General features: G+C 41.7%; 1 protein-coding gene across 1 annotated transcript in view; it reads right to left on the bottom strand.

Annotated features, from left to right (window-relative positions):
* Positions 1-24,558, bottom strand: part of LOC145782140 (uncharacterized) — a 52,222-nt gene that overhangs the window by 1,808 nt on the left and 25,856 nt on the right. The window contains exons 15-31 of the mRNA XM_082593895.1: positions 24,252-24,425; positions 22,532-22,708; positions 17,009-17,152; positions 16,402-16,594; positions 16,102-16,249; positions 15,890-15,974; positions 10,558-10,628; positions 10,340-10,474; positions 9,966-10,085; positions 9,722-9,888; positions 5,976-6,111; positions 5,753-5,899; positions 3,605-3,698; positions 3,444-3,520; positions 3,246-3,380; positions 2,785-2,943; positions 2,448-2,708 (exon numbers count right to left, since the gene is read on the bottom strand). Coding sequence (XP_082450021.1) covers positions 2,448-2,708; positions 2,785-2,943; positions 3,246-3,380; positions 3,444-3,520; positions 3,605-3,698; positions 5,753-5,899; positions 5,976-6,111; positions 9,722-9,888; positions 9,966-10,085; positions 10,340-10,474; positions 10,558-10,628; positions 15,890-15,974; positions 16,102-16,249; positions 16,402-16,594; positions 17,009-17,152; positions 22,532-22,708; positions 24,252-24,425 — 2,423 coding nt within the window. The remainder of the gene's footprint in view (positions 1-2,447; positions 2,709-2,784; positions 2,944-3,245; positions 3,381-3,443; positions 3,521-3,604; positions 3,699-5,752; positions 5,900-5,975; positions 6,112-9,721; positions 9,889-9,965; positions 10,086-10,339; positions 10,475-10,557; positions 10,629-15,889; positions 15,975-16,101; positions 16,250-16,401; positions 16,595-17,008; positions 17,153-22,531; positions 22,709-24,251; positions 24,426-24,558) is intronic.

Here is a 24,558-nt window from a genome sequence, read left to right as displayed (position 1 = left end):
TTGTTTGATTGACAAATTGTTTACATAAAAAGAACAATCGCTGTTTTATTTTCTTTGTTTTTCCAATAAAAACATGTTGTTTTTTTTAAAAAGCGCAAAAAATCGACTAGCACTACTCCTACCGAAACACCACACCTGGTACTACACACCACCGCCACCAGTTAGCCTACTTGAACGACTGCATGCAAAACAATTTGAGCGATGGAACGAAGCCGTCCAAACCATCGACTTATCACAAGCCGAAAAGCAACCAACAATCTAAATGGGGGTTTAGCAAACTCCCCTCTCGCCAGTACCTGATTCCTGTACATTGTCATTTCCTACGTGCAGAACGAGACCTACAAGATGAAAGACTATGAAGCATCCCGCGTTGTCACGAACGAAATATCCGTCTTGTGGCAAGTGGAAACATCACAAGAAGAAAGAATCTGGAGATTTCACTCCAGAGGAGTTCACCATCCCCTTCCGCCTAGTGAAATCACACAAGTCTCCAAGGCCGGATAAGATCTGCTCTGAGCTTGATTTTCGCCCTAACACCTCACCCACATCTTTTCATCACCCACGACTTGCCAAGCACAGTTTCCTTGTAATACGTAATACGGACGGCCTGGCAATTCTCCACAAAACCGTAAGAAAATCTAGAAGACCTTTACGCCAGGGCATCAAAACTAAGGATGTGCCGATTAATCGGAATCGGCATCGAAAAAAATTGCCGACTCTTTATCAAAGTTTCCTAATCAAAAGTAGCGCTAGCGCGTGGAAATACCGATCAAAGAACGGCTTCTTTGAACAACCGCATCAGCGTTAACGAACACTCGGAGAGCGGTAGTCTAAATTATGACGATTGTCCGCCATTTTGTAAACTCTAGAGTGTAAAAGAAAATGAACGCAGCGGTATTGAATATACAAAAACCTTTAAAAAAGTAACACACCAGCCTTGCATTCAAAGTGCATCAATAGGCAAAAAAATAAACATAGTCTTTTTCTCTTCTTGTTTCTGGCATCTTCTTGAATTCTGGGAGAAAAATACTGCAAACCGCAGTATATTTTGCACACTGCATTAAGCTACGCTGCTACGTTGATTTTGCACTCTGTGAGCGATGGCGATTTTTCTCTTTTAACTGATTTCCGCGACAAATAAAACGCGTGTCTATCACCACTTTGTAGCGCGCAAGAAGTGAAGAACTACCGTAAAAAATCACGCTGTCTAGAGCAAGCGACAAAGTGAACGCTTTTAGACATTTCAAAGGCAGCAACTTGCAACAAAATCGCAACCACTTGTAGAGCGCCAACTAAAAGCAGCTTTAATCATTTAACCAAAGAATCGGCATCGGAATCGGTATCGGTATCGTCATCGGAATCGGCAAATATTTAAGAATCGGCATCGGCAAAAATTTTGTAATCGGCACATCCCTTATCAAAACTATCTCAGCTTATGTCCAGAAATGGTAAATGAAGCTCAGCGAACTGCGGCAGCAGCTTAGCATTTACACCACTTTAACATCACCCACTCGTCGAAAAGTGCCTGCTTTTCAATGTGAAAGTGCTTTGTGTTTTGTTCACAATTTTCCTTATAAACTCCATTGATTACAGTCATTAAGATCCTTCTTGCACTCAGTTCAGTTGCAGAAGAAAAAATAGTATTAGCAGAATGTGGGAATCCAACCCACGAAACCGAAATTACTACTCCTCTGCCCTAACCATTAGGCAACGCTAGTTGTAGCGAAGCATTCAGTTAAATTTCTTTGTATCAAAATTTTTCGATCAGAATATCACGTGTCGAGTCACATGACTGAAATCAGCTGAATCGCGAGTACGCTTTTCGACGAGTGGGTAATGTTAAAGTGCCTACCCATTTACACAACCGGGAAGCTGATCGTGCGCTGAATGCTGACCGACAGAGAATCATAGCCCTTGTGCTGCAAGCCAAAATACCTCTGAGCAACATCAGACAGATTACTGCACCGCCACCACATGGACAGACAAAACAAAGTAACTTTAACGGATTTAACATGGTATCAGTGCGCAAGAAACTGTCATCGCGCGTTGCACTACTCAAGCGTCTGTCGGGTTCCAGCTGGGCAGCGAGGGCTGATACATTGCGCACAGCCGCGCAAACCCTTGTCTTCTCTCCAGCAGAGTACGGTGTACCTGCTTGGTGCATGTGCTCTGTCACAACATCCACCAGGCGTCGGACTTTTCCGCTCAATGATGCACAATGGGGGGATGGCCTCTTCCTCCTCCAGTGAATGTGGTGCTGAGGATCAGGCCCCGGACCACACCATCAACATTCAAGCCACTTAATGGAGTGGAAGGTCTGCGCGTCATGGATGATGAAACTAAAGACTGGCTGCTCTCTAGCAGCCTTCCAGTGTAGTCCGGGAACATCGTGAGTCTGGGGTAGTAAAAGACCCTCGATCCTAGCAACGAACGAATAAGTGACTTACCAGGTTCTGTACCATATGAGGGCGCTGCATCCGTAGACACTTGACGATTTGGAACATATCGAGAACCCCTTCCGCTTTGACCTGCTCCAATGCGGTCGAAAGGGCGCAAAACGCCCCGGTTCTTCCCGCCCCCGCGCTGCAGTGGATGGTGATAGGGTGGTTTCCCGACGTTTGTTGTTGCTTCTGCACTTGTTCCACAAGAGTGATCATGCTGAAGCCGGAGACGGGAGGCCCGCTTTCCGGCCAACCGTGATAATGAAACTGAAAAACAACGTTTTCGTTTAAGTCGTTTTCTCACCACCATCGGACTATGACGTCACAAAGCATAAAATCTCACCTGACGAACCATTTGTTTACCGTCGCTGGGATCGCTTGTGGAGGTGAGGACAAAGTCTCGAGTGGTGTAGTGATCCAGTTCGTCCTCGCTGATGTTGTCGACGTTCAAGTCTCCATAAACCATGGCGCCACTGTCGGGCCAGTACTGCTCACATTTCGCCTGCACAATCACGAAACGCGTCAAACCTCGATAAGTTCAACGAGACAAAAAGTTGGTTTAATATGACGCTGTATCCATCGCGATGTGTGCTGATATAAGTACTTTACAAAGCAGACAGTGTCAGTGCAATCATATACAGATGCAGCCGAGTACATTATTATTGTGAATCCTTTGATGAGTTCCCAGCAGGAATAAGATTCAGTACCACTCAAAAGGTCTTTGGCCCGACCCGACAAGGGATCGAACCTGCGCCGGCAGGTTAAGAGACGGAGAATTCAACCACCAAGTCACAAAGAACTCACTTGCCCCCTCTCCACGAGCTCGGTGAGCATAACAATGGAAGCGGACTTCGACTCCCAGATCAACCTCCAGAAATCCTCCACAGTGTGAGACAGGGGCCCCTGGGTGGCGATATAGGCGTCCTTCTGCCGGTAACCCTGGAAACACAATTGTGAAAAATCGGCCACAACAAAAGTACCAAATAAATGTAATAAACTTACGTCAATATACGATGCATTAATGTAATCGGAATTTTCCACTCCTCGTTTCACAGGAAGTATGACGCGGTTCCAATCATCTGTAACAGAGGTTTTCGTTGGTACGCGTATAAAACATGGCGAGAGTAGCATAAAGCTGTGCAGCAATCTCTACCGGTACTTACAAGGAAGGATCAGCAGAACTCTGTTTTTCCTCATGTTGGCCGGGTGGTTCCCCGCACGCATCTGGTCCTTTTGAATCCGAATCGTTGTCAGTTTCTAACAAACAACTTTATTGTGACAAAATAATTGCTAAAGAGGATTCGTTTTATTTATTATTGGCTAGCAGACGCGTATGTCTACAATTCAAAGTAAGCTTGGCTTGATGAAAGTTTATGAGAATGGCGGATTCCGACCGAGATGGGTTTAACACAGGGGTGACGAACCTTTTTGCGGTCGCGGGCCACTTCGTTAATTACACATGAGGTATCGGGCCACACAACTTTTTAATCGTAACCTACTATGAAATGTTTTAGAAGCGACTCAAGATATTATTCATGAAAAGTAACAAACGGCAAATGAAAGTAATAAAACCCACACAGTTGAAATTATCTTACGCAGAAGCGAAACATACAACAGTAAAAATAAAAACAAATCAACTTGAGCAAAAAGGATGGAGCAACAGTAGGTCTACTTGCACTGAAGACAGTTTAATTTTCCAGTTTAAGCGTTTGCTTTCATATGAGTATGATTTCTTCTTTTTTTGGCTCTATCCTTTTTGCTCAAGTTGATGAAATGTTTCGACCATTATGCTCCGAAACAACAAATCAGTTAATGAAATTTCTTTTTCAAACAACAAACAAAAGCCCATGCGAATCATACAACTGAAGCTATCTAATGCAGCATTGAAGCATAAAATATTAAAAAATAACATTGAAGCATTGAATTTTTTTCCTTAGTGGAATTTTTGGAAAGTTTTTTGCTTGACTAAGTGTGCAATATTAGGTCGAACAGACGATGTGGCAACTCTCAACTGCACACTAAGATTTTCAGGTAGCCACTTTAACAAGTCGAAATTCTGCCACTGCGAATGACTACAATGCAACCGCCAACCAATCAGAACATGTTATAAGAGGCTACCGTCCAATTGTGATCATTCGAGCACTCATCCAGAGAGTTAATGCTTGTTTTGAACTTTATTTGGTAATTACAGAAGAAAAAGAGCAATAACAGTAGTGGGAATCGAACCTGCGTCAATGAAATGACTACTTTCTAGCCTTAACCCTAACCCCTAAGCCAACCAGTTGACAAAAAATTTACCACTTAATTTGCTTTGTATCATCTTCTTTTCGCCATTTCTTATGTCACTTAAACCGTAGCTTATGATTGGTTGGCGGTTTCATTCTAGTCATTTTTAGTGGCAGAATTTCGACTTGTTAAAGTGGCTACCAGATTTTCATCTGTCAGCCACGACCTGCAGCAAAGGAAAGGTGCACCAGTGAAGGCATAAAAGAGCTTTGAGATGTCTTTTGTCTTTAATGCATGAGCGATTATCAAATTGTTTTGCGGGCCGCATAAAATTCTTTGACGGGCCGCAGGTTCGTCACCTCTGGTTTAACACATTTGAAAGAATATTTTGGGACTAACAAAGTGGTGCCTAGCTCAAGACTGTTCTATTCAGAGGACCAGAAACCCGGCAGCCTGTGCTTGATGGCTTCAAAGAATGGCAACCCTCATGTTGTTGCATCACGGGTTGGATTCAACTTTAAGAAAATTCAAGGATCAGATCAGTGTCATCGTTGAGAACACGGATTGTTTCTGGCTCTCGAATATTTGCTGGTGCATGCAGGTATCTCAGAAACTTGACGCGGTAGAAAACAAATCAGTGACCTATATTCAGTTAAAAACATCAATGATTGCAATCTATAAAAAAAATTGTAGGCCAGTGAATCAATATTCCATAGCTTACAGCCAGACGACAAAGCCGTTGGTACACCATTATAACTAACCAGCAAGGCGCTAGGCAAGAATTCTTAGAGGAGATGCTTTGTGACCAATGTTTATTGACCTTAGAAAAGATTCATCTCATAGCAAAGTTTAGTGTATTTGCTAATTTGGCAATTGAGATGGGAATCTGTTCAGAAAAGATGACATGAACTGGGTCAAGAATCCAATGATTTTGAAGTGGTCGGCAACAGAGAAAAGATGGAGATGTGTAGCAGTGGGTTGATGATAGACGATGCAGAAGTCATTGGGTGATGATGAACAGAAGCACCAGCGGGAAAAACATGGAACTAACACCCTTGCCGTGGATGAACCTGAAAGCTCCATACCTTGAACTCGTGCTCCATTCCTGTCACGTTCCCAGGAAGTCTTTGATTGAGGTCATCGATGTGTGAGCTCATCTCCGTGGCTTCCACCTCCGTGTCACCGTACAGATGATGCTCCAACAAGGCTTGGTAGATGAAGATGTATTGTTGCTAGAATGCGCATAAAACAACATTGAATAGCGAACAACACCAAGCACTGACAGTGATACTCTTGTGGCTTCCTTACCTCTGTTTGCACCATCTCGGGTCTTTGTGACCTCATTTGGGATACGAACCCGTACACATCGACTTTGCTCTCTCGCAGCATCATATCGATCATCGCATCGATGCAAATGAAGGTCCCGGTCCTCCCAACTCCGGCACTGCAACCAACAATATCATCGATCAAAGGCCGATTGAACTCAATGCTGTGTACCTCCTCTTGATATAACAAACCAAGTTTTGTGTCTCCGTTTGTTTTCGTTTGAGGCGAATATGTAGAAAGCACATAGCGAGTGTTCAGTTGCCCTTTGGTAGTGTGGCGCTCGAGAGCTATTTTCTCTGACGTAACGCGCGTCACTTCACTGACGTCAAGTCGAATTCTGGAATATTCTGCTCCAATTAACAAATACCGCGTGCTCTCGGAATGCAGTCTTGTAATCAATTTTTGCATTATGCCTGAATCGCATTCCTACTGTACTTCATCGACACGTAGAACTATCGTTGTGTTGCGTTATATGGTCGCGTGTAGAGTTTGTCATGCTTGTGGCTGCGCCTTTCCAATCAAAACCAGAGTTCTTTTTAAGAAACTGAAACTATGATCCCTGATATGTGGCTTGTAGGATGTGGCTTGTAGGATGTGGATGGTGAAATGTAACCTGTAAGACGTAACTTGTAAAAGGTAATATGTAAAATTCTATTTGTAATCAAGATGCAATTGTAAGTGAAAGTGAAAACGAAGTTCTTCAATTCCGAAGTTAAAGTTCTTTCCTTTGTAATGAAGTTAATAATGTAATACGCCAGTATGTTGAACTAAGTCTTGGTGGTGGAGTTATTGGTCGTTCGGTGTTTTCATTTTTGGTGTGTTTGGATTCTGTTCTTCGGAAGTTAGAAGTCGAGTTAATAAATAACGCAGCCTTGAAGAACTCTACTTGTGATCAAGCATTATTCTGTTAAGTTCAGTCGATAGACAAGACAGTAGAGAAGATGACTTCGTGTCCCGGTCATTCCTCGCCAGTTATGCCCAGAAATGTCGCCGTCCTCATTGACAGCTCTATATGAGCGCGCCTGTTGACTACACCGTCCGCTACAGTAGCAAAACACCAATGAGGGAACTGATCCTACTCCAGGGTACCATGGCTCAGCTACAATCAACCTTATTCAAATAGAATAGCTTTAATAACTTGTGAGGTTAAAACAGAAGCTTTGGCATGCACTGGTATTTTAAAGTGCCTCTGACAAGTAAATAAATTCGCTAAATTTACCTAAGATACCAAACAAACTTCCCTGACCAACAAATCGTAAAAAATAACAGGCTACTAAGTTACACGCTTGCAAACTTTCGTTGACATCGGCGAATCTGGCACTCATTCAATTGCGAAAATTAAAACGGCAACACCGCTGTGACGTCACAGTAAGCGGGAAGGATACATTCTTTCTCTGTGATGACTTGGTAAAGTATGGTACGGCTACTGCAAAACGTGAATGTGTGGGGCTCTGTTGGTCTAAAGCATGTGCAAATTAAGAATTACCGAAATGAAAAAGTGATCTTATTATTACTATCAGGTTTCGATCAAATAGGTTGAGTTTACTTTTATCAAACAGCATCTCAATTCAATTGAAATTGCAGTTTCATAGGGCTACAATTTTCATACTTTTTTATTTGTCCTAATCTGGCTATAGCCATTTGCAGTGTAACAACAGTATTTCACAAACAGTACCTTTAAGTTATGATTGAGGCAATGCCTACAAATTGCTGTTTATGTGACATTGTCAGTGACAAAGACCGTGTGCTTTCTTTTCCCACTTTCCCACAAAACAAGGTACTGAGAAAATGCTCAAAGTTTTTTTCAAGTGTTCGAAAGTGGGATGGGCCATACAAAACTAGTCGTATATGTGCACTTCACTGAAGATGATTTTGTTAATAGGCCTACCACTCAAGTAAAAATGCCTACAGGCATATGTTGGAGTGTATACTACAAGGTGATGCTCTCGGAAGCAACAATCGGATTGTGATGCCGTCATGCATTGTTTGGCGAATCCGAAACAATTTTCCAGATCCAGATGGCCGTTACACAGGATTTCAATGGCCAACTGAAGGCACATTATGAGAGAGAGAGAGAGAACTTTTATTTATTTCTGAATAGTGATGATGAATTAAATATGAATGATGATTCGTACGATTTCTTTATTTTTCACTTCAAGTATATTTTAGGTTTTGTAGGAACGTATCCAGTACAGTTTTATTAAACTGCAAAAAACAATAAATCTTCGAAAAAAGCAACCGCTTGTACCAACTCCGACCAACGTCCACTTAGGATGACGTAATACCACCAAAGTCGTCCCAGAGCAGTGAAATATGGAGTTCCGCCTGTGGTGGCGCTGCGGAGCAGTCGTTTTACTAAATTACGCCCTAACCAGTTGAGCTACGAGGTTAAGATTAAAAACTTTGCTAAGTGTAATTCTGCGCTAGGAAATGCTTTAAAAAGTTACTATACTTGGATCCAACCTGTCAGGGGCACTTTAAATACAACATTTGGGCTTGATCAAATTAGTAAATACCACTACGCCAGCCAGAAGAGACAAAACAGGGAAAAAGCAGAGCTCTTAAATTAAAGGATGAATTTTTTTCTCCTCCGTTCCAATGCAGTTTTTTACTGTATAGTGTATATTGTACATTCGTAAACCTAACAATAAACCTTTTTCGAAAAATAATTTCCCGACAGTTTACATTTTGTATACAGAGCCGGCAAAAAAGTCTTAACATGAAAAATCCGTATTTGTGTTTTACTTACTATTCCCACCATGACGTCACAAAAATACTTATAGTTACTTTATGATGGAGTGCCTAGCTTATCGTCACTTCACAGCCATTGCTCTGAGTGCCTTGTGTTGTGCCGCATGACGGACCGTTGGTGAATAAGTAAGTGAATTTTGGTGTTTGATAAAATTCTTGTAAGGCCTAAAAATTTCAGGTTCAATTTCACCGACCTACTTATTCACCCTCATGCGCAGAACACGAGGAACTGTGAGTAATGGCAGGATTGCTGGTAACATTGCGGTAAAATATGCAAGCCCAGATGTTATCTCGTGAGCTGAACACAACACGTGGCCTGTCATGCGCTTCGATCAAGCTGGGAAAGCCTGCTATAAACTGACCACAAAAACTTTCCAAAACAAATAGAACTGACCCCGTAGAAACTGACCCCATAGAAACTGACCCGATAGAAACTGACCCCGTAGAAACTGACCCCATAGAAACTGACCCCGTGGCAACTGCCCCGTAGAAACTGACCTCATGGAAACTGACCCGGTAGAAACTGACTCCATAGAAACTGACCCCGTGGCAACTGCCCCGTAGAAACTGACCCCATAGAAACTGACCTCGTAGAAACTGACCCCGTAGAAACTGATCTCGTAAAAACTGACCCCGTGGAAACTGACCCCGTGGAAACTGACCCCGTAGAAACTGACCCCATGGAAACTGACCCCATGGAAACTGACCCCGTAGAAACTGACCCCGTGGAAACTGACCCCGTGGAAACTGACCCCGTAGAAACTGACCCCGTAGAAACTGACCCCGTAGAAACTGACCATATAGAAACTGACCCAGTGGAAACTGACCCCATGGAAACTGACCCCGTGAAAACTGACCCGGTAGAAACTGACCCCGTAGAAACTGACCCCGTAGAAACTGATCCCGTAGAAACTGACCCCGTAGAAACTGACCCCGTAGAAACTGACCCAGTGGAAACTGACCCCACGGGAACACACCTGCAATGCACAACAATTGCACCGTATCCTGTAGCACTCCCCTGCTTGATCTTCCTCAGGAACTTAAGCATCCCGGATGGAGTCTTTGGAACTCCAAAGTCGGGCCAGCTTGTGAAATGATAATGCATGAGATTACGTCGCATGCTGAGTGTTGCATCGCCTCTGACCTAAACAATCACAGCAAATAAGTTATTGTTTCCACAGGGAACCTCTACAAGAATGTGCACCTACTATTTGTACATACCTGTTGAATGGTGAACTTGCGTACGGTGTAGTCGACAAGATGGTTCTCACCACTGAACACAACATTCAGATCCCCGTACAACTGGCTGCCTGACAGAGGCCAGTACTGGGAGCATTTTGACTGAAATGACAAATATGACTTAAAATATTTTGTGTTTGTTTCAAGCTTTTACTCGGCCCACCAGGGGCGTATTAAACTAATGTCGTTGTTGTAAACACCTTTCATTTATCGGGATCTTATTGGAGATCGCGTGGGGCGTCCAGTCCACGACAACTTACTTTGCGTCATAATGAAGCATTTTTGTTTGAAACAAGTTTCCATGAAACAATTCAATGACAACAGCTTCATGAACTAAATGCATGCGTCATCCAAACCTCTTTCCCCTCGACTAAGTTGGTGACCATGATGATGGTTGCAACATTTTGATCCCAAACCATCCTCCAGAAGTCGTTGATGGTCGATTCTTTGGGTCCCTGAGCGGCGATAAACTTTCCTTTGTGCTTGTACCCCTGAAACACAACACCGATGTTCGTCTAAAGAGCCGCAACAAACCTCAAGACGTGAACCGAGCCCGAAGCGTCATGAAACTTACGTCAACAAACGAAGCGTTGATATAGTCACTGTCGCCATTTCCTTTTGGAAGCACAACGCGAGAATGGTCATCTGCAACAATGGGCGATCGTTATTGACAACTGTACAAAGACATGTTGATGTCTCTATGATTGGCCCAGTCTAAGCCAGCCGGCAATTCACGAGTCGGACAGACATAATAGTCTGGTCAGTTATGCACGTTTTAGGGCTGTTTTGTGCAAATTTGGGTAGACATTTTTCATATGCATTTTCAAGTTCCTTAGACACATCAGACTCAAAATCCGTCTGGAGCCCGAAAATTTCGGGGGTGGAAGGTCCCCAAAATGCCGCTCCCGTTTGGGGGGTAGTGATGGCTAGAGCGCATGTAGAAAAATTGTTTTATTTTTTTTTAAATGGCATATGAGTACTTGTTTGGGGGTAATTTGGCCTGAAAAACCGGTTGGAAGCATCAGTTTTAACCCAAAACAATCATTGAAGCAGATAATGGACAACAGTTGTCCAAAACACTAAAACCGTATGGATAAAATGACCGTTTTTGTGTAGGCTACGTGACAATATGCGAAAGCGGGAGGCAAGTTTACAGTAACCTGGGCAGTAAAAGGGGTGCGAATTTAGTTTTGAATTGCATTTGTACCAGACAGATTAACTTTTGAGTTTTAAGAGTAGGATTGTTAAGCAGTCAGTCAGTCTTCGGGAAACATTGAGATTGGTCAGTCACAAAGAGAAATCCAACAATACTAATCCTTACAGAGAATACAAAAATTGGATTCCTCTTTTGTTTAGTCTATTCCCAGCAGGGAATAGAAAAGTTTGACTACCCTTTATTCAGTCAATAGACACACCATTGCAACAATTTTAATCTTTCTGAGTTACGGTATGGTACATCTTTTGCTTGTCTCATATAATATGATCTAATATTGGTACAAACCAGGCAGTGTTAGAATTATCCAATAGGCTATGAAAACTGATTAGTGTTAGAATAAACAAGCTATCACTTTTGTGGTTCTGACTTGCTTCAAGTGTAATTGTACGACAGTTGTCAACGTTGTTTCACCATTTCAATCATTTCAGCATCCTGATTACACTAATTTGTCAGAAGCAGCCAGAATATGACAAAATTTGTTTGCTATATCAAACTATTTGTGGGTTGATTGTAAAGAACACCAAAACTTTCACTCGTCTCTGTCACACCCCTGCAACTCAGTCACAGCTCCAGGGATTGCACAACTCTCTCGTGGACGCACAAAGAACAAGGCTGGTTTTATCAACTGCCACCTTACGATCAAGCTGTACTCTATTATTAGGTCTAAAAACTTGATGCAGGCCTTGTTCCATCATGGGATAACCTTATCTTACTATAGCATTCTTCGCTTCATTGAAGAACTCTCAGTTACAGTAAAATACCTTTACTGCAGATCAGATGGAAGAGTATTGCAAACTTCTCTACGACATGGTATATTTACTGTGGTAGTTGATGACAACATCGACCAAAACAGCTCCAGTTCTACTGCAATTCATCACCTGCATGGAACATCCGTTTCAATCATGCAGTTTCAATTGCATAATGATCCAGATGAACGGCGGGTCAGAAGAAAGTATGCAGACATGGCCACAGAAGAGGTACACCAACTGAAGTCAAATAACATATGTTCGCTTGATACATTCCTCAATGTATCACTTGCAAAGCATAATGTATCACTACACTATGCATGACTTTGAAGAATCATTTAAAGAGAACATTCAACTGATACTCCAACAACAAAACAGTGAATAAGATTACTGCTGAATGTGAAGGATGCTGTCAGCAATTACTACAATGCAAAGGGAAGAAGAAGATTACAGTACCGGTACTCCTCCTTCATGGGTTGCATAGTGCATACCATACAACTAAAGCAAGAGATCAAACTGCAAACATCACAACAATCAATAGCATTCTTCCAATAATCGACCATGTGAGTCATAGCTGGGATTTGCGACTGCACATTATGAGCATTGCCAAAGATTATACAGCATATCTGAATCCCGGCCAGGTCGCTGTTGGTTGTTCACTGTTCAGATCAACCGCTGTACGCAATGAAGAAACAGATAAAGTGGTAATGTCCAAACCAATACGATTACTTTTGTTTCCTAGGTGGATTGCATATTGAACATACTGCTCTACTCTGTGTTGGACAGCTGCTGAAAAGCACTGGTCTTGATACGATTATCAACTCGACTGCTTTACATACTGTCGGATTAGCCAATGCCATATGTGATGTGAACCACATTAAAAAAGCAAGATACGCTTTGCAAATGACAGCAGTATGCTTGAAAAAACTTTCAAAGGATGCTTATGAACTATCAGAACATGAAGACGGACAACAATCATTCCAAGATTGGTTGTCTAAAAGTAATGAAAGTACAATGTTCAAGTATTGGTTCAACATTCTACAAATCATAAAAACAGTTCTATTGTACGTGAGATCCTTGCGAGAGGCTAACCTTCCGCTTTTCATAGGCACAATGGAAGAATTAATACCTCCATTTTTTTGCATTGGATCACATCAATTATGTTAGGTAGTCGTCAGTCTTCATACAAAACTTAAAATAAATCGAAGTGTTACACATTCTATTTGTTTGAACACTTTATGGCTGGTCATGTTGTTGTAAATTCTGTGGGACAGCAATTCTTCAAAGTAGCGTTTGACCAGCGCCACGAGCAAAACAACAAACAAGTAAAAGCATCCCAAGATGGATATATCAATCTGGTCAACAAGGAAGATCTAGACTTTCTACGCAAGATCGAGACATCTCTTCCAGAGATGCTTCACCACCTGGAGAAAGTTGATGGTAAGAATAATACTATGACCAAGCAACACAAAGAATGTTCAGCGGCATTTATCGAGCAGTTTGTGCAGGACTGTAAAAAGATATACAAAAAGCTCCACATTAACCCATTCAGTAGGCAACAACAGTTTACAAAGCTGAACTCGTCGGCTATTTATCCAGTAGAGGTTACTGTTGATTGTAAGAAAATCTTTGACTTGGGAAAGGCACAGTACAACAACTTCAAGAAGACCCGTTTTGTTGAAGGGACAGATGATGTAATAAAAACACCAATCAGAAAGAACGCTTTGAAGTTGCCAAGCACTGCTGGGAAAATTCAAATGGAATGCCCCAAAATGATATTTAATCCTGCAATGATGAACAAGCTTCGTGATGCCTGTTGGAACAGGAAAGAACTTGCAATGGATGTTTTTTGCTTCGAATTTACAGGTTTGAAAGAAGACCTTTTATATTTTTTATGTCTACATTTTCTGTAGTCTTGTTTTATTGTTAGCCAGCAAATTAGTTGAAAGTATTTCGTAATATGCGCGCAATTCTTAATGTCTGTATTTTTAGGGTTACCAGAGTGCCTGGCAACCAAAGATGGCTTACTAATTACTATATCACAACGCAAAATCAAGGATCATTGATTGCTTGACAAGCAAGTCAGTCACTTATCCAGAAAAGGCAGATGGGCTTGTGGTTGATCTTTCTGTCATCATTCGAGCTAAAGCTGCTACCGTGCAAAATAATTCTACACTTGAGGAATTTGCATTAATGGTCTTAAATGAGACAGCCAGCATGGGAGAGAGGCTTGTGGCAGACATAATTGACTTGGTTGCAGATCAATACCACGCCTTAAGCATAAAGAGCATTACAAGGAAACAACGTGGGTCGGACACTAGCCCAGAACTTAAGTTTGAAAAAAAAGGAACTCTTACCGCCAAACTTTTCTGGCCCATATCTTACAAACTCGGCAAACAAAACGAGATTGAACCAACTTATTGCTGACATCAACAAAGAGCATCCATTGGTCATGGCAAAAATACTTTTGCATCACTAGCGGTAGTAGTGTTTGGGCCAATATTGGCAATTATGATACAAGCTGTGGTGATCACCCTGCCTTAGAAGAGGCTGATAACAGGATTGTTTACCACATTAAGGATATGTTGCGAAGTGGTTGTCAACACTATGTGTACGGACTGTGAATGCAGATGTAATTATCATCCTCCTTGCTTTCATGAAGCAGTTTATTGATTGGAATGCCAACACCCAAATAACTGTGGACTTTGGCTCTGGAAAACACAGGAAGACCATCTCCATCAATGCTGCGTACAATCATTTAGGAGAGGCTGTCTGCTTGGGTATATTGTTTTTTCATGCATTTGCTGGAGGAGATACAACAAGCTCCTTTTACAAAATTTCTTAACGCAGCTGGTTCCATATATGGAAGCCGGTGAAAGCAATATCCTAAAGTGGAACAACGCACAAGAGTTTTCCAAAGGTTCAGCTGGCTACCATCAGAAGCATGTCTGACTGAGAGCATGTCAGATATTGCTGATTTTGTTTCATTTGCATACGCAAAAAAAGAGGCCAACTTGAATCGACTTCGGTAAGAGCTGTTCGTCTCATCATCATCGAATGACATAAGGGACCTTACACTTGATGCCCTGACTCTACATGTTCATTGCAGCGCGTATCAGGCAGGATGGATAACATTATGGGGAAACACTATAAACCAGTCTGTTTGAACATTGGGGTTGGGTTAAATTGCAGAATGAGCTGAGCATTCAGCGGACAACAGATGCAAGAGCACAACATTTGGAAAGACTGACGAAGACTTGCAAGTACAAGATAGCTAAATGTGACACCTGTCAATGTGCAAAATTAGGGTTGCAATGCTTTAGTTTTTGTACCCGTAAGAGACAATGTGTAATGTAGCATAACAGTGAAGAAGATCATTTCATTGAGTAAAACAAACAACAACTATTTTATATACGGTACGGTAACCAACTCACCATTTGCAAAATGTTGTGCTTTTTGACGTTTTTTTTTTGCAATTTTTTGCTATTTTAATGTAAATAACTGGCTTTGTGATGACTTTAGATGAAAATAGGTGCTTTTAAACGATTTTTTGGGCCAAATTACCCCAATTTGACTACCCACATGCTATAAGTTAAAACATTTTGACATTTTCTTGTATGCGCTTCATTGTCTTGTAGCCCCAAAAGTGGGGGCAGCCGTTTGGGCACCTTCCACCCCCGAAATTTTCGGGCTCCAGACGGTTTTTACATCTACTGCACCTAAGCAACTCGAAAATATAGGTGAAAAATGTCTACCCAAGTTTGCACCGAAATGTGCATAACTGACCAGACTATAAGAACGATTAGAATGACAATTTACATAGCGTGAACAAAACAAGTGAATTTTTAAGCCATTCAATTAAACAAAAGCTGCCAATCCACACAGGAACCGCTTCCAGAAGACCGCTTTGCTGATGAACAGCTGACAACTCATACAAATCTTACATGGAATGATGTTTGTATAACGATTCTTTTCCTTATTGGCAACTTTCCCTCCTTGTTCACGGCTCCCATGTCCATCCAGTAGGCTCTGCAATAAGCAACAAAAGCATGCAAGTTGGTTATCCTCAAAGATTTAATAGCAACTCTAGTGTTCAACAAATGAACCATTCACGAACAACAAGTGGCGCCAAGACTTCGAGCCAATTGCTACTCACTGAAAATTCCTCACGGAACAATTTGTCATCATCAGCATGTTTCCGAGTGAACTCTGATTCCAAGCGATCCAATGGAATAGATTGAAAGCGACGGTTGGAACTTCCATTTGGAATCAACTTTTGAAGCTGGCTGTCGTCATAGCGACTCCTATATACAGTATTTTGAGATTAACAGTATGTCATTATTCGAGTTATGATGTCATAGTTGTTCAATGTTCAACTATGATGAAACTGTTGTATACGACATCAGTCATTTGACTTCCATTAACAGTGAAGTTGTTCACATTACGTAGATCTTACTCTTGCATTTGAATCCCTTTACTGAAGCGGGGTCGTTTATTCCGTCGCCACCGAGCGATCAAGATGAGGATGAGGATCACAATTAGAGCAGCCACTCCTCCTGCTACGATCGGGATGATGGGGACTTCACCGGATGCAGGCATGTCCAAAGTGGAATCCGTATTTTCATTAATTAGTGAGTTTGTAGGGGATTCTGTCAAGATGAAGACAATTAAACGTTTGCACATAATCTACGACGATGGGATGTCGCAGTGGATAAGACATTTGCTTTCTAATCATACAATCCTGGTTCGACTCCCAGCTTAAGCTGGTTGTTGACAAACACCGCTTACCTCTACCCAGCATGTAATAAATTGGGTGGGCGTAGTTGCTGAAGTAAAGGCGGCCGAGAGAAAGGGACTGGCCACCTTACTCTCGTTAGTGCCGAAAGGTTAGTATAATGAGAACATTATCTTCTCGTCCCCGGATGCTTGAATCCAGCATCGGACTCACTTTTACTTTTTACATAATCTTCAATCTGCGATACCTTCATTCAATTGAAAGAACCCACAAAAAACATGAAAAACCTTCCAAGAATTGCGTCAGAATCATTCATCACAACAAGTACCTGGAGGGGTCTGCGTTGAACTTCTTCCTCCAACCACATTAGTAGGCGTCTTTACGGTGTTGCGCTGCGTGGGGGGGTTCTTTGCAGATGCTGGTTGTGACGTTGTGGATGTGTTGGTGGTGGGAGCACTGGTTGGAATAAGTTCTAAAATATGCAGCCAAAGCATTGAAACAACAAGACAACTTAATTTCTATCACGCTCGTGATGCATGACGAAATAACATTATGTAAAGTAATCAGACAACAAAGCATTGACATGTTGCCACATGTGACAGCTGACACTGGCATGACACAGAGTGACAGATGGAGAGAGCATGAATTGGTACCACAGCGAGAGAGCATGAATTGGTACCACAGCGAGAGAGCATGAATTGGTACCACAGCGAGAGAGCATGAATTGGTACCACAGCGAGAGAGCATGAATTGGTACCACAGCGAGAGAGCATGAATTGGTACCACAGCGAGAGAGTATGAATTGGTACCACAGCGAGAGAGCATGAATTGGTACCACAGCGAGAGAGCATGAATTGGTACCACAGCGAGAGAGCATGAATTGGTACCACAGCGAGAGAGCATGAATCGGTACCACAGCGAGAGAACATGAATTGGTACCACAGCGAGAAAGCATGAATTGGTACCACAGCGAGAGAGCATGAATTGGTACCACAGCGAGAAAGCATGAATTGGTGACAGCTGAAACTGGCATGACCAGGGCCGGATTAACCATTAGGCTAATAAGGCTATAGCCTTAGGCCCTGGAAAAATTCGGCCCTCAATTTTTGTAAGGATGATAGTGGCCCTCAATTTTTGTAAGGATTTCTCAGTATCGCTTTCAATGGCATTGAAAAAAAAATTAGTGTCGGCTATTTTGTTTGAAAGTTCTTTCAGCAACAGGTGCACGCATTGACAAACTTAATAGTTCAAAATATGCAGCACCAACCATCTCACTGAAATTGATTTAAATAAATCCATAAAAGATTGCCATAAATTCAACCGGTGAGAGTGCGAAAACATAGATTATTCTCATTATCTAGCTAAGCTTGATAGAAAATTGAAATAACAATCGGAGAAAATGTAATAAAAGCCGTGATAACATCACAAAAAACGGTTTTTCGTTTCGGAAGTTTACTTTGGAACAGCAAAACTAAACATAATTGGATGTCGAAATGAATCAAATTTGGTTAAATTTTGAATTAAATATGCTTTTGTTGAATACTTTTATGGAGGGGTGCGAGACTACATTGATTGCTCTCAGGGATCGCGGTGGAGAAAAGGCTGAAAACTCCTGGTTTAGAGTGTCATTAGATAAAGTATTACCATAGGTACCTACTATTCATTTCTTTCTTTCCAAAATCTTTTCCATCTGCTTCAAATTTGACAATAAAAATGATTGTGTTTGTTTCCAAAACCAATTATACGCCATCAATAGCCATTTTTCTGTTATGTTTATGTTATTTTGCAGTAAATAATTTCAATTTTTCATGTATGTATTTTTATTACGTTTTGTAGCTTGGTTTGCAAAAATAAGCCCTTCTCTAGTAAACAGCCTAAAGCCTACAGTACCCTTAATCCGGCACTAGGCATGACACAGAGTGACAGACGGAGAGAGCATGAAATGGTACCACTGGGTGACAAGTGAAAAGAGCATGAAATGGTACCACTGGGTGACAAGTGAAAAGAGCATGAAATGGTACCACTGGGTGACAAGTGAAAAGAGCATGAAATGGTACCACTGGGTGACAAGTGAAAAGAGCATGAAATGGTACCACTGGGTGACAAGTAAAAAGCGCATAAAATGGTACCACTGGGTGACAAGTGAAAAGAGCATAAAATGGTACCACTTGATGACAGCTGGCAAGAGCATAAAATGTTACCACTTGATGGTAGGTGGCAAACATGGCACCACTAAGTGAGAGACTGTGGAAAGAGCATGAATTAAATAGGTACCCCAAAGTGACAAATTAAAAAAGCATCTCAAGAATTTGCAAATAGAAACCTTGCATATTTATTTCAAAAGGTGAAATACTGTAACGAACACAGAACAGTTTTGATACTTCATAATAGAAATTACAACAAAAACTGAAGTTACAATAGCGAGTAACAGATTCTGACGAACTCTGAAAGGTAAAGTATTGTCTCTTACTAATGCCCTTTTAGTTTTTACTCACAAAGCACTAAACACAGAACATGGTTGGTTATAAAAAGTCTCAACGTTTGTTCAGTTAAAGCCTGAACCCTATCAGCCACTTATTGCAAAGATAACTTGTAGTAACAATCATGAACAGTCCTGCTTCAGTTGTCAGACGAACTGTTACGTACACACACAACGTACCATCGGTGATGCAACACCCAGACATTGTGCGCTCACAGTTGCCACCGAATGTGAAGACCACGAGGCAACACTTCTACATAATTCCTGCAAAAATCATTCAGCTGCGGATATTCGACATCAACAAAGCTACCACCACATTTAAAAAGAACATCTTCCTGCCTCACACAAAAACTTCATATGTACGAATATGACAAGGCTACTTCAGCTAACAAAAGACGACCAACAGAGCGATAGTCAAAATAAATAATTAATGATGGACGGGTAATTGATTTCTACATTATCACGTGACAACCATGAAATAAATCGTCGGTGAACCACGAAAACCTTCGAAATCAGTTCCCAGGACGTTTGGAAAAGTTCTTCCGAGGAAGATAATAAGAAGCCAAATTAAGGGACTAGAAACAACTCAATAAAACTTCGACAGGCTGGTTGTAGTCTCATAAAATATTGCCTGACGCAATTGTGACTTTGATGGAGATAGCATTGTTGCATGGAAAATCGAAAGTTAGTGTTTAACATGGCTGTGTTTAGTTACTTTTGACTGCGGCCGCCTTCCATTCTTTGTGGATGGAAAAGGTGTACAAGGGGAGAAAAAGTAAATAAATTTGGTCATTTTACTGAAGTTTGAGGCTGGCCTAAGTACCGTACATATATAATCCGTAGCGCGACGCGTGGCCGCTTGTAGTCTTGCCTACGGTTCTTCGCAATCAAGGACAAACCGTTGTTGCTTTCTCTAAAGTTACAAACAGTTTTTAAGTGCAGATTGCGAGCAGTGAGTCGTAAGCTGATAGAGCGCAACTCTTCCACTTTCATTCACTTACCAACAAAAGTGTCCATTCTGCAGAAGACAAAATGGAACAACAAATCTGACTACAAGGTCGACCTGAGGTGTAGACCTATTACAAATGTATTAGTCATGAATAAAAGTTTCTTTTCAAAAAAACAGACCCCTCCTCCTTATGAATCTTAGTAGCAAATGAATTGTCCAGTTTCATGGCTTTAACTGATGCTGCAAAATGGCAAAGTGTGAGTTTTACAAGGGGACATGATTTGGAAAGTTTAAAAACACCCGTTTCAGTAACAGCTAAAGCTCAGCAACACCTCGGCGTTTATCGAGGCCGTCTGCCGATGGTTCAAAAGTGTAACTTCTCTAGTTCATCAGGGTACTCAAAACCTTTACACAAAGAGATAGCTGTGAGCTGTAGTCACTTTGCTCAAAACATAAGATTGAACGCACTCAGCAGAGGTTCAGCGAACTATAACGAGCATTCCGGAGCCCAGAGCGGACTGTTCGTGGTACGCCAACTCGAGTCAATTATCATGTTCGGCCATTGATTACATATAAGTTAGGATCATCATTATATTACAAGGCTCAAAAGTCACAGAGACCAAGCATTTAGAGTGGATAAAATAATTACCAAAAGAAGTGGGAAACCATGAACTTAAGTAGCTTGCCTTAAACACATTGGCGGCATTGATCCTTTTTATTTGCCGTGTCCAAACGCCGACCAGTCCTATTGCATTATATTCGCTCCACAGCCACCTCGCAAGCGATTTTGAGCTCTGCTCACGCGTGGCGACATCTTTGAAACCGTGACGCGACAATTTATAGAAAGACCATTTATCGAACGACAGTTAATCGAACGACAGTTTATCGAAAGACAGTTTATCTAACGACAATTCATCAAAACGACAGTTCATCGAACCGACTGTTTATCGAAACGACAGTTCATCGACCGACTGTTTATCGAAACGACAGTTTATCGAACGACGAAGCACATATGCAATGGAACACTCAGGGGTTAAGGGTTAGGGGTTAGGTGTTAGGGTTAGGGGTTAAGGGTAGGGGTTAGGGATTAGTGGTTAGGGGTTAGGTTTTCAATTAACTGTCGTTCGATAAATTGTCGTTCGGTGAACAGTCGTTTCGATAAACTGTCGTTTCGATTAATTGTCGTTCGATAAACTGTCGTTCGATCAATAGTCGTTCGATAAACTGTCGTATTAGGCTACCCTTTGAAACGCTGCATCCACTCATTTGTTTGTGACGTCAATCATTTTACTGGTTATTCGTTGGGGTCCACGTCTTTTAGACGCAAACAGTTAGGTGCAGCTGCCAAATAGATGCGTGCACTATGGCGTCAGGATATTTAGGTGCGTGCACTGTGGCGTCAGGATAGTTACGTGCGTGCACTGCGGTGTCAGGATATTTAGGTGCATGCACTGTGGTGTCAGGATATTTAGGTGCGCACACTGTGGTGTCAGGATATTTAGGTGTGAACACTGTGGTGTCAGGATATTTAGGTGCGTGCACTGTGGCGTCAGGATATTTAGGTGCGTGCACTGTGGCGTCAGGATATTCAGATGCGCACACTGTGGTGTCAGGATATTTAGGTGCGCACACTGTGGTGTCAGGATATTTAGGTGTGAACACTGTGGTGTCAGGATATTTAGGTGCGTCCACTGTGGCATCAGGATATTTAGATGCACACACTGTGGCGTCAGGATATGCAGGTGCGTGCACTGTGGCGTCAGGATATTCAGATGCGCACACTGTGGTGTCAGGATATTTAGGTGCGCACACTGTGGTGTCAGGATATTTAGGTGTGAACACTGTGGTGTCAGGATATTTAGGTGCGTGCACTGTGGCGTCAAGATATTTAGGTGCGTGCACTGTGGCGTCAGGATATTCAGATGCGCACACTGTGGTGTCAGGATATTTAAGTGCGCACACTGTGGTGGCAGGATATTTAAGTGCGTGCACTGTGGCGTCAGGATATTTAGGTGCGCACACTGTGGTGTCAGGATATTTAGGTGCGCACACTGTGGTGTCAGGATATTTAGGTGCGTGCACTGTGGCGTCAGGATATTTAGGTGCGATGCGCCAATGTTGTTTTTTAATTAAAAAACTTGTTAAGGAAAAAAGTTGGTTAATGATATTGGCAGAAAACTAACTTGTCGTTGTTTAGGGTTTACTTCTTTAGATTAAATTCCTCAAACTTTAATAATTGTCGTGAAATTTGGCGTCTATAGAAATGAAATGTTTGAGTAAAAGAAAAAAAAAGACAGAGGTTGAGCTGGAGCACTGGAGGAGATGAAAAACAGAAGTAGAGATGAACGCCTTGACGAACACTGATGTGGATTAATAACAGCCCGGTTCCGAAACAGGAGGACGATTCGTTGTCACAAACTTACCACAATGTGGCATCTTTGAAGGCTGCCACGTTTTGTCTACAGCGCACACTGCCTTGCTGATACCAACTCTGCGAAATCCAACATGACACTGAAACGCACACTCTGAATTGTACTCCAGCTCTTTTGAACAATGCACCTCCATGTTGGACATCTTTCCAATAGCAACACATTGTATTCCTAAACATTATCAGTTTAGGGTTAGAACAGAGTTTAGGGTTAGAGCTAACACTCTTAATGTCGCATAAAATGTTTTTCGTAGACGACGTAATTAGCTTGCTGAACCCAATGAACCACGCATATTGACGGTACGTTCAGAGGTTACTGAGTGAGTAAAGCGTTTGATATAACTTGACATTTTTTATCAAGAGTAGCATAAATGCTATACTTTATAGTTTGACCAAGGTTTAAGGTAGCCGAGGCTATTTGTTGGTGAAAGATAAACTCTCACGGTCTTTGTGTATGTCACTGTACTTTTGGATTGAATTATTCGATATGTGAAAATGAAAATTGTGAATTCAAATCAAAAACATCAGTCTGACTACACAATCTGTTGGGACTCCATCTTTGACTACTTACCAATGCAAAGGGAACTAAAATAACTAAACCTTTTACAGGGTCGTTTTCAGAGGATAATTTGGCATTGAAAAAGGCTGTCTCCAAAACATGTAATTGCATCACTCTTAAAATGCAAAAACTAAAAACTAGAGAAGAGAATGACGCAGTGTTTGTTTAAAAAAAAAAGATGCTGGGTTGAATGCAGAACAGCCTACTTAAACAGGGTAGTTTCAAAACAAATTGGCGACGTGGAGTTTCCTTGCGTATGCAAACCCTTCCCCCTTATAAAATGTTTTTGAGTTAAAAAAATCATCTCGAATGCAAAAGCATACGCTGGATAATCCTTGTCAACGCTTCTGGATGCTATTATTGAACAACTTCGTCGTTTCATGAGCATTTAATTTTGAACAAGTCTTATGCTATCAACCGTTGAAACACGTTTTCCGAGAAAGCGAAAGGCTGTTATTTCTTCTGCAAATTTAAAATAGCATAGATTTACCGGTTTCTCTGATTTAAAACAGTCATTCCAAATGATGATCAACAATACGATACCGATGGATGCAACCTAAGCTATAATATGTCGCAATTTTATATTAAAATGCCGAAAAACGTTGCACCAACTAAATATGAATAAGCATGGGCCCCTAAACAGAGATGTGGTCCTACTAACTAGGTTTTGGAAGTGGTAAATAGGGTTTTGCGTATTTTGAGCTATAACAGGCTATCGAGCTTCTGTGGCAACATTTACAATACTTTTTCATATCAAATAGCCAAAAAAAAAACATTAAAAAACTTAAAATGAGTGGGCCTCTAAACAACCATGCCCATTACCCATACCTCCGGGGAGTATGAAAGGCGGTTATAACGGCCCTGCTATTCAAGACCACTCTTGAACAATAACATGTTTGCACTACACAATCACAACAACGCTAAAACATCAACATTTTTGAGGGGGGTATGGCCCAATGCCTCCCCTCTGCCCTGTTGTATGAACAGTACGCTGCTCTAGAGAGAAATGCCTACGACCCTTTTTAGGACTATGGCCTGCTGAGCTGAATGTGTTGTAAAAGGCTCGTAATATAGGCAGAAGACATGACTTTGTCATCTGCTAAAATTAAATAATCTTGAACCAATGAATTGACAGATGTTTGTGCAATACACTCACTGCGGCAGGTAGGCATTGGATTGGACCACTCCCCCGCATCAGTGCACCGCCTCCTTGATTGACCAATCAGCTCGTAGCCCTCGCTGCACTTGTAGGTACACTCAGAGTTGAACTCATCCGATTGCGTACAACTCTCTGCTCCACCGCTGAGCGAGTCTCCTGGGCAAGTGATCTCTGAAACAATCAATAGACTTTTGTGCAATCCTGACTCAGTGTTGCCAAAATATGATTACAAACGAGCGTCGATAAAGGTATCATATATGGCACATAAAGTCTACTTGTCAGTACCTTTACACCTTGCAAGGTA

Source organism: Aplidium turbinatum, chromosome 13 (assembly GCF_918807975.1).
Source record: "Aplidium turbinatum chromosome 13, kaAplTurb1.1, whole genome shotgun sequence".
Taxonomy (NCBI): domain Eukaryota; kingdom Metazoa; phylum Chordata; class Ascidiacea; order Aplousobranchia; family Polyclinidae; genus Aplidium; species Aplidium turbinatum.
This window is presented reverse-complemented; position numbering and strand designations above follow the sequence as displayed.